This window comes from Microtus pennsylvanicus, chromosome 11, assembly GCF_037038515.1.
Source record: "Microtus pennsylvanicus isolate mMicPen1 chromosome 11, mMicPen1.hap1, whole genome shotgun sequence".
Classification (NCBI taxonomy): Eukaryota; Metazoa; Chordata; class Mammalia; order Rodentia; family Cricetidae; genus Microtus; species Microtus pennsylvanicus.
Window position 1 is genome coordinate 47,557,064 of NC_134589.1, and position 13,463 is coordinate 47,570,526.

Sequence of the window (13,463 nt, forward strand, 5' to 3'; positions counted from 1 at the left end):
TTGCAGCACTGGGACTTTTACTTAAATTTACCTAATAAATATATTGATGCTAATATTACAAAATGTATCCCTACAATGGAATCAGCATTCAAGAACTTACATTTTCGGGCTGGAGAGATAGCTCAATGGTTACGAGCACTGGCTGCTCTTCCAGAGGTCCTGAGTTCGATTCCCAGCAACCACATGGTGGCTGACAACCATCTGTACTGACATCTGGTGCCCTCCTCTGGCGTGCAGGCATACATGGAGATAGAATGTTGTATACTTAATAAATAAATAAATAAATAAATCTTTTAAAAAAACTTACATTTTCATCTGCAAAAGGCAGTTTTGCAAAGTAGTTTAGGTATGGAACCAGACTTTGTTGACTTAGTGATGCCTTCCTCTGCCTTGCATGTGTGACTCTCAAAAAATTTACTTACAAGTTACTGTTTTGGCTGATCTTTATTCCTTCTTAATATATTATGATATTACACAAATTTCTATGTTAATCTCACTGTTAGGTCCCATGCTGAACCCTTTCATGTAGAGTCCAATGAACAGTGATCTAGAAGAGTCCCTGCTAAGAGTCTGTTGCAAAGAGATAATCAGTTTATAATGGCAAAACTGGGATTTTTAATTAGATTCATCTATTAATTAATATATAATTAATACATTGATACTAATATTACAAAATGTATCCCTACAATTGGACCCACACCACAGAACATACTACATAATAATTTTATTTGAAAAGAGGGAGTTTTGTAAAGTAGTTCAGTTAGGAAGTGGAAATTTCTGACTTACTGATGTCATCCACTGCCTTGCAAGTGTGATTCTAGAAAAGCATTAGATAAGATCTTCTGTTGTATCAGATTTTCAATCCTTATATTCCTTTTTTATTGAAACTATGTTTGTCACTTAATTCTGCCTAATATTTGGTGGTGGGTCTCTGCCTCTATTTTCATAGGTGGTTTTATGGAGCGTCACTGATACCTAGGGGATGATTGCATTTACTTCTTTCTGACCTGTTTGGTTCTATCATGAATCTCTAGCCCATCTATCTTCTGGATGCTCTTCCTCCAGGCGATGTCAGGGTGTACTCTCACTCGCAATGGGTCTCAGGCTGAATCAGCTATTGGTTGGTCACTCCCACATTTCCTGTGCCACTTTTACCATGGCAAATCTCGCTGTCAGGACAAAGTGTAGATCAGATATTTTTGCAGTTGTTTTAATGTCCCAATCCCTCCACTAGAAAACTTGTCTGTTATAGGACATGGCATGTCCAGTTTCCATCTCCCCTATTTCTAGGAGTCTCAGCTAACATCATCCTAATTTATTCCAGAGAGTTTCTATTACATTATGTTTCTAGCCTGCCACTAAATTGCCCCTGGTTCCAGTTGTTTCTCCCAGTTCTCTTTCCCTTCTTACTCCCCCACCTAATCCTTCCTGTTTCCACCCCTATTTGTACCCAGTCAATCCTCAATATCTATTTTATTTCTTTATCCAAGAAAGATACTTGCATCTCCCCTTAAGCCATCCTTCTAATTTGTGAATCCAGTGGAAGAAGGGAAGGAAGAATTGTCGGAGCCATAAGGGTCAAAGACACAAGAAGAAAGCCCACAGAATCAACTAACCTGGACCGATAGTGCAACTAAATGACAACCAGGAAGTCTACATGGATCTGATAGCGCAACTAAATGACAACCAGGAAGTCTACATGTATCTAACCTAGGCCCTCTGCATATATGTGATAATGGTATAACTTGGTGTTCTATGGAACCTCTAACAGAGGAAGTGGAGGCTGTTGTTTCTGATGGTTTTGACTGCTTTGGAACCCTCATCCTCATCCAGCCTTAATTTGAAGGGAGTTGCCTAATCTTATTGAGACTTCATACGTCATATTTGGTTGACATCTGTGGGAGGCCTACCATTTTCTGGAGGGAAAATAACGGAGAGGTGGAGAGTGGAGAGGGGGAAGGGACTGGGTGGAGAAGAGGGAGGAGAAACTATGCTTAGGATTTAATATATGAAAGAATAAATTAAATTAATAAATAGATTTTCTCATAAGACATATCCCAACCACAGATAACTTTCCTTCACTACTCTTACTTTTACCCATTCCTCCACAGATTCACTTCCCCATTTTCTACTCAGAAGGATGCAGGTCTCCAAGAGGCAACACTAAAATGTGACAAAAAAAAGATACAGTAAGAGAAGGTGAAAGCCCTCATGTCGAGGTGGGACATGGCAATCCCAATAGAAGGAAAGATATCCATGAGTAGGAAAAGAATCAGAGATAAATCTGCTCATTTCTGTTTGGAGTACCACAAAAACACCAAAGCAACAGTCCTAATATTTGTGCAGAGGAAGTGGTACAGACCCATGCAAGCTCTGTGTTTGCCATTTCAGTCTCTGTGAGCCCTGCTTAGTTGATTCAGTGAATCGAGGTCTTCTGGCATTGCTATCCCCTTTGACTCCTCCGATCTTTCCTCCACTCACCCCCACATAGGGTTCCTTTATGCCCAAGGAGAGAAAATTGATTGAGACCTCCAATTTAGACTCTCTCTACAGAATGTCTGGCTTTCAGTTTCTGCAACTGTTCCAATCTGCTTTCCAATGAACCTTCTTTAATGACAATAAGACATGGTATTGATCTATAGGTATAGTGAAGTATCATTGGGAATCATTTAATTAATGTTTAACTAGTGGTGGTTGGTTTGATCTTAGTGTTCTGGGCTATTTAGTCCCTGGTTTTTTGCCATCCAGGCAGTGCAGGACAAGAGTTTTCTGTTGTGGAGTGGGCCTCAAGTTAAACCAAAGTTTGATTGGCTTAACTCCAACAAGTTCTGGACCACCACTGACAGCACACCTTACAGGCAAGACAGATGGTAGATGGAGTGTTCAGTAGTTGGGTTGGTGTCCAGGCTTCACTTTCCAATGCCTGCTGGATCCTTGAAATAGATTGATTCCCAATTTTCCCAAGGTTTTATTATATTATAAAAATTTCTATGTTGACTGCAGTATAACTTTTAAATATAAATAAATGATGTATCATGATCCTATGATGCTCCATATCATCCAAATATTCCAAGCACAAACCTTTTCTAATGTCTTCACCTATTCTTCTTATAATAATTTATTATACATTTATCTCATAATCTCCTCTCTTTTTTTTCTCTTCATTTTCTAGCTTTTTGAGGCAGGATTTCTCAATGTAGACTTGGATGACTTGGAACTCATTTTGTAGTCTAAGCTAGCCTTGAACTCACAATGTTGTTCCTGCCTCTACCTCACAAGTGCTGAGATTAATGGTGTGTTTCATGACTACCCAGCTTCTTTTATTTCTGTGTTGTCTTTTCTGACATGTCCTGACAATAAAAAAAATTCTTGTGATCCCCTTGCATATTGGTGTTATTTTGTGTCATTTTTCTTTCCCTGAAATTATTAGCCAGCAGCCATTTAAAATTTATGTACCTAAAATGTTAGAAAGAATCTGGACAGAGCAATATTCAGTTTTTAACATTTCTGTGGAATTACAAATGATTGTGAGCTGTCCCACTGTTTCTGGGAATGGAATCTACCCACTACTGGAGGAGGAAGTACTCTTAACTGCTGAGCTATTACTCCAGAAACATTAAAAATTGTTATATATATTTATGTGGGATTATGTCTAGAGAGCAGACTGCTAAAATTACTTACGATAGGAGTAAATAGAGGCCTTTATGTGGAAGGACAACAGAATACATGTAATATCAAAGTAGAAGAGAGAATATTGAATTTCATCAGGATTAAGGCAGAGTTGAGGATAAAAATAAGGGGTAAAAAAAGCATTGAGAAGATGATGAACAAAATTAAGTATAATAAAAATGCCATGAGTAAACTAACTACCTTGTATTCTACTTTAAATAAGGATAGTTTTTAATTTACAATATATTAAAAATTACAAAACAACCTTTTAATGTAGAATTATGACATGACTTGTTAGATACCTATAATGATTGAGTCAAACAAATGACTGTGCATTAACATTCACAATTGTCCTTATCATGTTCCCTAAGAAGAAAAAAAATCAACCAATGATTAAGTAAATAACCAATGCATACAAATACAATGATATATTATTTGTCAATAAGTAGTTATTGACAACACAGAACTACACAAATGTGCCTTGAATTCATGCTAGTAGAAATAAGTTAGACATGAAGAGATTATATTCATATGAAATATCAAAAATAGGAAAATCTGTAGGAATATTAAGTATTCTTTGCATGTAGATGGTTGGAGGTGAGTGTATGTGTAAATGGGCACACAATTTCTTTAGGGTATTATGGATTTTAAAATGCATCATAAATTACCTTAATGGCACTGAAAATACTAAGGCAATTTAATTACATTCATGTGAGTGAACATCTAAGTAGTCAGGGATGATTGAACTGGTACTTGAGCCAACCTTACAACCACTTTTACTTCTTGTGTCAACCAAAACAGAGTGGATGCATCATTCTTCTTGGAGTAATTGAAACCAATTAATTAGCAAGCAAAAATGTGGTTGTTCTATACAACCAGAAGTGGAAACAGTGTTTAAAATTCTGAATAAATTCTTAGATCCCAATTACTGTTTCCATATTCAAAAACAAAAGTTAAATGTATAAGGATCTAGATTCCCTGGGGTTGAAATTTTCTTTGTCATTATCACAGAAAGATTTCATCCATCTGATATCCATCAGTTCATAAAATTATCCTGAAGGAAGGAATTATAAGTCAACCTATAAACTTATGACCAATGGTGACCTCATAGAACATGGAATTAGGAAGTGATCTCACATGTAAGGAGAGGGTTTGGGACACTGGTCATAGTAGGTACAATTAAGGTTTTCATAGACAGGTAAGAAGACAAAATGAGCAAACTTGCACAGAAATATCGATTGTTTTTATATTGACTTAAGGAAACATTAACCATGTCATCTGCTTGCCACATTTGCTGGAGGCCACTAAGAGAATATAAAACAGCGACAACTAGTAATTTCGACACACTAGACGTTGTTGGGGAGCGCTGCTGCAAAGCTGACACAATAGACGCTATTGAGGATCCCTCCTTGGCAAAGCCTTAGGGTTAATGACTAGGCATGATTGCTTTTTCCTGTCTGTAATGTTCTCAAATGCCTTTACTTACCTTCCTGATATGAACAGCTGTGGTGTGTTTCTTCCCACAGCCCTTTAGTGGTGTGTTTCACACTTTCTGGCCATAAATATTATATTATATTATATAATTTGTCAAAAGGATGACCTCTTCTTAGACTGAGTAATTTTGGTGAATAAAATATACTTTCACAGCCTGGTCTTTAGCTAAGGCCTCAGAAAATTCAAAACAGAATAGTTGCCCTGGAGATGAAGTGCTCAAGGACAAGTTCCCAGGAGTCTACCGAGGTGGGGCATGAAATAACTTTAGTGCCAGTTTTTCACTCACAAAAAGAACCTGGAAGATAGCAGTAAAGACACAATTCCCCATCTCAATAACTGACTTGCAGCACATATCTCTAACCTCATTTTTATATTATAAAATTCAAAGTTTAGCTAACTATTTATGCAGAGTAGAAGAATATATCTTAAGATGTGTGGTGTTGTCTAGGTCACTGTCTGTTGCTCTGTGCATTTCTGTGCCTTTCAGATTAAACATCAGTGAATCTGACAACTAAGCATTGCCAAGATTACAGTTGGTGTGACTTCTTCAAGCCTGAAAAGAAAAACCTTATGATTTCTTATGTGTCTCTGTCTCTATTGTTTACTTAAGGAATAAAAAATGACCTTCAATATCCAGCTCTTACATTGGCAAAAGTTTTCCTGAAGGATAACTTTTTAAAGAAGCAGCAGTAAAGAAAGCTACTTTCAGATCATGTGAGCCTTTTTATTTTATAAAGGCCTTTTTAAATAGGCAAGAATTTTTTTCTAATGGTTCACTACTCTGAGTCTTTCTTTTATTACCCTGGAAAAGATCTGGGAGCTGGTGTCGTGATTGATTATCTTGACTTTTCACATATTAGCACACATAGAAAGTTGGCTTGAGAAGTTTAAAATTTTCCAGAAATTTGTATATCTATTGAGAAGCTGTCCTTTAAAAGCTGTTCCAATGTGTGTGGTTTTCTACTCTCTCACTTTGTTTAAAAAAATTATTGCTGGAGCTGGGTGGCAGTGGTGCACATCTTTAATCTCAGTACTCAGGATGCAAAGGCAGGTGGATCTCCATGAGTTAGAGGCCAGGCTGGTCTACAGAGTGAGTTCCAAGACAGACAGGACTTTTTCACAGAGAAACTCTGTTTTGAACAAACAAAAAATATATATATAAAACCTACTGTTGGGTGGGCTGAATAAATAGCCTTTAAAGGCTAGGTTAGCTTCCTGATTACTAATAGCTTCTTGATTAAATTTTATTATTTTAGACACTTTAAATCATTATTAGAATAATGCATCATAACTTGGAGTGGTATTTCAGTCACCCTTCTTCACTTTTTCCCCCTAGGAAAGTGGGCTACAATCAAACAGAACCCCTGTACGTAACCTGAACAGGCAAAGAGTTTGTATTTTTTCAAGCTTTTGTCACTGCTATTTGTTTGGGTGTTTTGTTTATTGTTATTCATTAAATTTTTTTCTTCCCCTAAGTATAGGAAGGAGTGATAGGTAATAATAATTGGTCTTCACTTGAAATCCCTGGGTAAATTGGTTGTAGAAAGGTCCTGGGTAATTATTATGTCTTTAATGAGTTATACCGGATCTGGACTCCTCAGGGAAGCAGGGCCCCTAAGGCCCAGAAATGGCCATGGGGATGTGAGTAGGTATGGAGCAACAGGATGAGTACAGAGGCCACCAGTTCATTTGCCTGCAAAGCTGAGCAGGATCTTGAACCAGAAACTGTGACTCTGTACTCAGCAGATCTGAGTACATTCAAGAAAATAAGCTGGTGTCTTTTTGTCAATCCACATGAATTTCCAGTGTGATGCAGGACAGCCTCTAGGTATGATAGAATTCTTCTTTTATCTGTCTCTCAAGACATCACCATACTGTACGAGTATTTGTTTCACGGTCATACTATAAGCACTTTTATATGGACGGGTTCATCACAGTTACTCATCATGTAAATGTCTCTCAGTATCACACCGTTTCAGCACTGCGAGATGGAGTTCACTGCTGTAATGCTAAATGGTTGTTTTGATATGTTCTCCTGTGGGGTCTTAACAAACTCTGCAGAATGTTCTACCCAAGATGATGATTAATTTTATCTGTACAAGTTCACAAATCTATGTTTTAATGATAATATCTGTGACTGCTCCTAAGGGCAGTCCATCAAGGGAGATATTAATTAATATCATCTATGTTTTTATGCAAAGGTACAAGAAGAACTCTCAAACTCAGTACTTCTATGTAACCCAAGAGTATAGGCAGGTGTACCAAATGTTATAAACATATCACTTGTAAATTTTAAGTACTGTTTAATTTGAAAATGTTCTGAATATCTAAAGACAGTATGAAGCCCATTGGCCCAATAGGGGTAACAGTTGATGGTGATTTCTCTGGCTTCTGATCTTTGCACACATGCATACCTATCACAATAGTACTATTAATTTACAGAAGAAGGAGACACTGGGCATGGTGGCACATACCTATGATGCCAGTACTCGGGAAGCAGAGATAGGAGTGCGCATCTTTGAGGCCAGTCTTGAATACATAAGGAGAATATCATTTTAAGGGGCATATTATTTCTTTTTCCTATGTGGCTTCATCTCTGTAATGTTAATACACAATGTGTAAGTGTGCAAACTCTGAATTCAGCTGCGTTGAACTCTTGTCGGTCTGTGAAAATTCAGTCAGACTTGGGTGAACATATCAGAGAAAGTTCCTTAGATCTCTTAGATGTTTTTACTCTTTTGTGAGTTATGAGATATGTAATAGATTCATTAGACAGTGTTGTATAGAATCATATAATAACACATGTGCTGTGTGTGTGTGTGTGTGCTCCCATGCATGTGACATAGGACACAGACTCTCCAGTGTGAGAGGCTGATAAGGACACTATTCAAAGAACTTTCTAGAACATTAGAATCCTTGAAAAGAGTGGATGCTACAGAGTTGTGTCTTAGACAGAAAATGTAGATTTTGATACAGTGATATGCCCTTTTCCTCTAATTCCTTCATCTGACTGCATGAAGCTCATCATGTGAAGTGTTAATTATTCTACTCAAAGTCTACATATTAACGGACATTTATGGAAAATCTGCAGAGTGACATGCAGAAACCTTGTCTCAAAAAATAAAGAATATCTGCATAGCAAATAGTATTTGTCCAAAATTGCTATTAGGTTTAACCCACTCTATGGATAAATTAACCATCACACACAATATAGACATCTGAAGAATAACTCAAGGGAAGATTCTAAATTTACTTGTTGCTTTTACTTTTTAATTATTTATAATATTTTTCGTGCTGTCTTTGGCAGCAATTTCATGACATTTTTTGGACTAAAGCATATGGACATGATTTGGAGTCACCAGTATTACAGAGAAATACAAATGACTAGCACTAACACTGAGGAGATGCAACATTAGATCTCCAACACTCATTATAAAGTACAAAATTTAGTGCTAATTGCTCAAGTCTGTTTATGTGGAATGTTTTGTTCCATTGTATTTTAAGAAATCTGCATGAGGTGAGCAGCAAGTAACAAAGCTTCATGGGCCAAATTCATGCATCGTGAAAGGTACTGGCTCTAGTTGGAGATTAAGAATGATTATAAATAATAAAGCAGAAAGAGAACATATGATACATTTCCTCCACAGAGTTTACAATTGACGGTGAGGTGTCTTAAAGTAGTGATCAGAGTTTTGAGTACATGGGATATGTTTGGGATACTGTAGAACATGGCTGAAGGTCTCATTTATGAAAAGATAGAATAAATTTAGCTGTAAATGTGAGAAGTAATATCCCTTACATATGAGTGAAGAAGAAGCAGATAAAGGAGAAGCAGAGGGGAGGAATGATAGGCAAGTAGAGGAGAAATCTGAAATGAGGGCAGTGAAAAATTTTAACCCAACCTTGATTAAGAGAAAAAAGCAAGTGTCACTGTAATACTAAGTAAGGATATACCATTGGCACATGTGAGGTAATGAAACAGCATTGTGTCCTTAATAGGAGCTTTTCCTTATCCTCAGAGCAACAGTGGTAATGTGAAAAATAAACCAGAAAAGAGATGATGGGCTTCCTCTTTTAGAATGCCCAGTGTAAAAGAAGCAGGTTGAAAGAGACAAACATGAGAACATAGACATGAACTGAATTTTCTTCTGTATTCCAGTAAAGACAAAATCTGATCCTCACATATGGATACAATCTCACAGAAAGAAATGGGTGAAATAGGAGGAGAATGACGAGGAGACTGTATAATGTACGACAGCAGTTCAAGGTAAGCAAAAAAAAAATTGAATGGATCAAAATTCATAGAGTTCTGACTCAAACCTTAATTTCCTCCTTGGCTTTACTATGGGGAAACTAGGAGGAAGGAGATTGAAGAATGTTTTGGGAGGCCGGGAGACGGTGGCGCACGCCTTTAATCCCAGCACTCTGGTGGCAGAGGCAGGTGGATCTCTGTGAGTTCGAGACCAGCCTGGTCTACAGAGCTAGTTCCAGGACAGGCTCCAAAGCCACAGAGAAACCCTGTCTCGAAAAACAAAAAAAAAACAACAACAACAAAAGAATGTTTTGGGAGACAACAGAGTGAAGACACGAATTTCTCTTGGGGTTTTTGAGCTTCCGATGCCTGTCATTCATGCAATGGAGGGAGATGATCAGTGAAGAGTGGAGTAGAAATCTGTATGCTACAGAGACATGGGTGTCTTAGTTTGAAATGGCAATCTAAAGCATTTTTTTATTTTTGAAGGGTTTTATTGAAATTTATGTAATATTATGATGTTAAAATTTATTCAAATTCTCCAAGAACATCAATTATACAAAATAACATAGAACAGGTTACAAATGAACAAACTAGAATTGAGCAGGCAGTTGGAGAGAGACACATTAGTCTACTGTGTATACCAATAAAAATAGCATAAAGCTGTCTAGGAAAGGATGGAAATAGAAACCTGCATATGAAAGTCGAGAAAAATCATTGATGGTTATGATTACAGACATTTGGAGTTTAAGATTATACTTACTATGATTACTGTCATATCCATTATGGTAGAATATACATCCTAAATATATGTTCATTTTTTTCTTTGAATTATAAGAAATCCTGTTATTTTTTTCATTAGGATACTGGGTATGAAGAACAATAATGAACAACCAAACTGTCATCTCCCACTTCCTCCTCCTGGGCCTGCGCATTTCCCCAGAGCACCAACACCTGTTCTATGCCCTGTTCCTGGCCATGTACCTCACCACTGTCCTGGGGAACCTCATCATCATCATCCTCATTCTACTGGACTCCCATCTCCACACACCCATGTACTTGTTTCTCAGCAACTTGTCCTTCTCTGACCTCTGCTTTTCCTCTGTCACAATGCCCAAATTGCTGCAGAACATGCAGAGCCAGGACCCATCCATTCCTTATGCAGGTTGTCTGACACAAATATACTTTTTAATGGTGTTTGGAGACATGGAGAGCTTCCTTCTTGTGGTCATGGCCTACGACCGCTATGTGGCCATCTGCTTCCCCCTTCGGTACACCAGTATAATGAACACCAAGCTCTGTGTAAGTCTAGTAGCGTTGTCCTGGGTCCTTACTTTGTTGCATTCCATGTTTCATACCCTACTCCTGACTAGATTGTCATTCTGTGAGGACAATGTGATCCCCCAGTTTTTCTGTGACATATCTGTTCTGTTCAAGTTGGCCTGCTCTGACAGTTATATTAATGAACTAATGATATTTATCTTGGGAGGGCTCGTTATTGTTACCCCATTCTTACTCATTGTTGTTTCCTATTTACAAATTGTCTCCTCCATCCTGAGAGTTTCATCTACTCGGGTTATCCACAAGGTCTTCTCCACTTGTGGCTCCCACCTGTCTGTGGTGTCACTGTTCTATGGGACAATTATTGGTCTCTACTTATGTCCATCAGCTAACAACTCTACTGTGAAGGAAACTTCCATGGCCATGATGTACACAGTGGTGACTCCCATGTTGAACCCCTTCATCTACAGCCTGAGGAACAGAGATATGAAAGAAGCCCTGATAACAGTCCTTTGTAAGAAGAAAATCTCCTTATGGTAGCATTACCAGAAATTTTACTTAAATTTATCTATGAAATATATTGATATTAATATCACAAAATATTTCCATGCAATGGGACCCACATGCAAGAACAAACTACATAATATTTTCAATTTCAAACAGAAACTTTGTAACATTGTTCACTTAAGGAAGGGGACATCAATGACTCAGTGACACATTCTCGGCCGTGCATGTGTGATCCCAGGAAATCATTAGATAAGAGCCATTGTTTTATCAGATTTTCATTCCTTACATTCTTTTTATATTGAAAATAGATTCTTCTCTCACACAATACATCCCAACCACAGTTTCACTTTGCTCCACTCCTCCTAGTTCCCCATCATGGCCCTTCTCCCTTATACCTATCACTTCTCTGTTTCCTCTCTAGAAAAGTGCAGGCCTCCACAAGATGACAGTCAAACATGACCAAAAAAGATAGAATAAGACAAGGCAAAAAGCCCTCACATGGAGGCTGGGCCAGGCAACACAGGAAGAATAAAGAAGTACAAAAATAAGGCAAATGAATCACAAAAACCCACCCCTACTCTTAGAAAGCTCACAAAACATCCAGCTAACAGTCTAACCTATATGCAGAGGACCTGGTACATACCAAAGCAGCCCCCCATGCTTGAAGTTTCAGTCTCTGTGAGCCTATGTGAGCCCTACTTAGGTGACATGGTGGGCCTTGTTTTTCTGGAGTCCTCCATTCCCTCTGACTCCTATAATCTTTCTTAGACCTCTTCCCTGGTACTCCCTAATCTTAAAGGGGAGGGCCACAATTGGAGACCTCCAATTGAGATGTTCTCTCTGCATGATTTCTGATTGTTGGCCTCAGCACCTGCTCCCATCTTCTGTTGTAAGAAGTCCCTATGATGATGGCTGGACAGCGCTGATCTATGAAAACAGAAGAGTACCATTAGTAATAATTTCATTGATTTTTTTGCCAGTTTGGTTCTACCTAGGTCTCTGGACTGTGCAGTTCCTGGTTCCAGGGCATGGGTTCCATCTGGTGCGATGGGCCTAAACACATCAAACGTGTTGTCCACTCCCACAAGCTCTGCGCTACCATTGTCCCAGCATATGTTTCAAGCAGAACAGATTGTATGTGGAGAGTTTTGTGACTATATTGGTGTCCATGTTTGTCTTTTTTGTAGCCTGACGAGTTCTTTCATATGTTAAAGAGTCTAGAATGTAGGGGTGAAGGCTGCAATCCTTCATGAGCTGATCCTCTGAATGCTCAATGTGATGCACGGATGTCGTCTCGTCAACTGGGCCCCTCTGTCACTTTTCAGAAAGCTAACCTCTGTTCTAGCAACAGTCTAGGTTGTTTAGGCATATCCACAAGACATCTACAACCAACAATTCAACCAAATGTAACCCATTCCTACCACCAGGAGCCTTGTCTGGCTACAAAAGACAGCCAGTTCAGATTCTGTAATCATTCATTTCTGGATGTTCTCACTAGGATGGTTGATTCCAGGTATTTCCCACAACACTATGTTTCTACACTGCCACCAATAGGTCTCCCAGTTCCAGCTGTCTCTCCCAGAACTTTCTCCCTCCACCCCTGCAACTCAGTCCTCACATTCCCATCCCCACCTGCAGACAGTTCAGCTGAAGAATCTATTCAATTTCCCTTTAACAGAGAGATCAATGCTTGTCTTAGCCTTCCTCATTATGTAACCTCTCAGGATCTGTGAATTTGTAGCTTGATTGTTATTTACTTAACAGTTAATATCAACAGAGAAGTGAATTCATACCATATTTATCTGTCTGGGTCTGGATTACCTCACTCAGGAGGACGTTTTCTTGTTAAACAATTTGCATGCAAATTCATGTCAGTTTTTAAGCAGATGATTCCTTGTGTAAATGTCCTTCATTTTCTTTATCCATTCTTCAGTTGAGAGACATGTAGGTTGTTTCCAGTTCCTGATTATGATGAATAAAGCTGCATTAAATGTAGTTGAGCAAGTAAGTGTCCCTGTGGAAGAATGGGGCATCCTTTGGGTATAAGCCTGAGAGTGGTATAGCTTGAAATAAATTGAAGTAAATCAAGTTTTCCCAAGGTTTTATTATTTTATTCAAATTTCTGTGTTGATTACAGTATAATATTTAAACATGAATAAATGATGTATCATGATCTAGACTGATGTTCCATAGCATCTAAATAACTCAACCACAATCTCGTTTTACTGTCTCCTACTGTTCTTCCTACACTAGTTTTATA

At 38.2% G+C, this 13,463-nt stretch overlaps 1 protein-coding gene across 1 annotated transcript; it reads left to right on the plus strand.

Annotated features, from left to right (window-relative positions):
• The first annotated feature begins 10,300 nt into the window (after positions 1-10,300).
• On the plus strand, positions 10,301-11,236 carry LOC142831945 (olfactory receptor 1468-like). The gene has a single exon (XM_075942367.1). It carries the CDS (start codon positions 10,301-10,303, stop codon positions 11,234-11,236), a length of 936 nt encoding a protein of 311 aa, XP_075798482.1.
• The last annotated feature ends 2,227 nt before the right edge of the window (positions 11,237-13,463 follow it).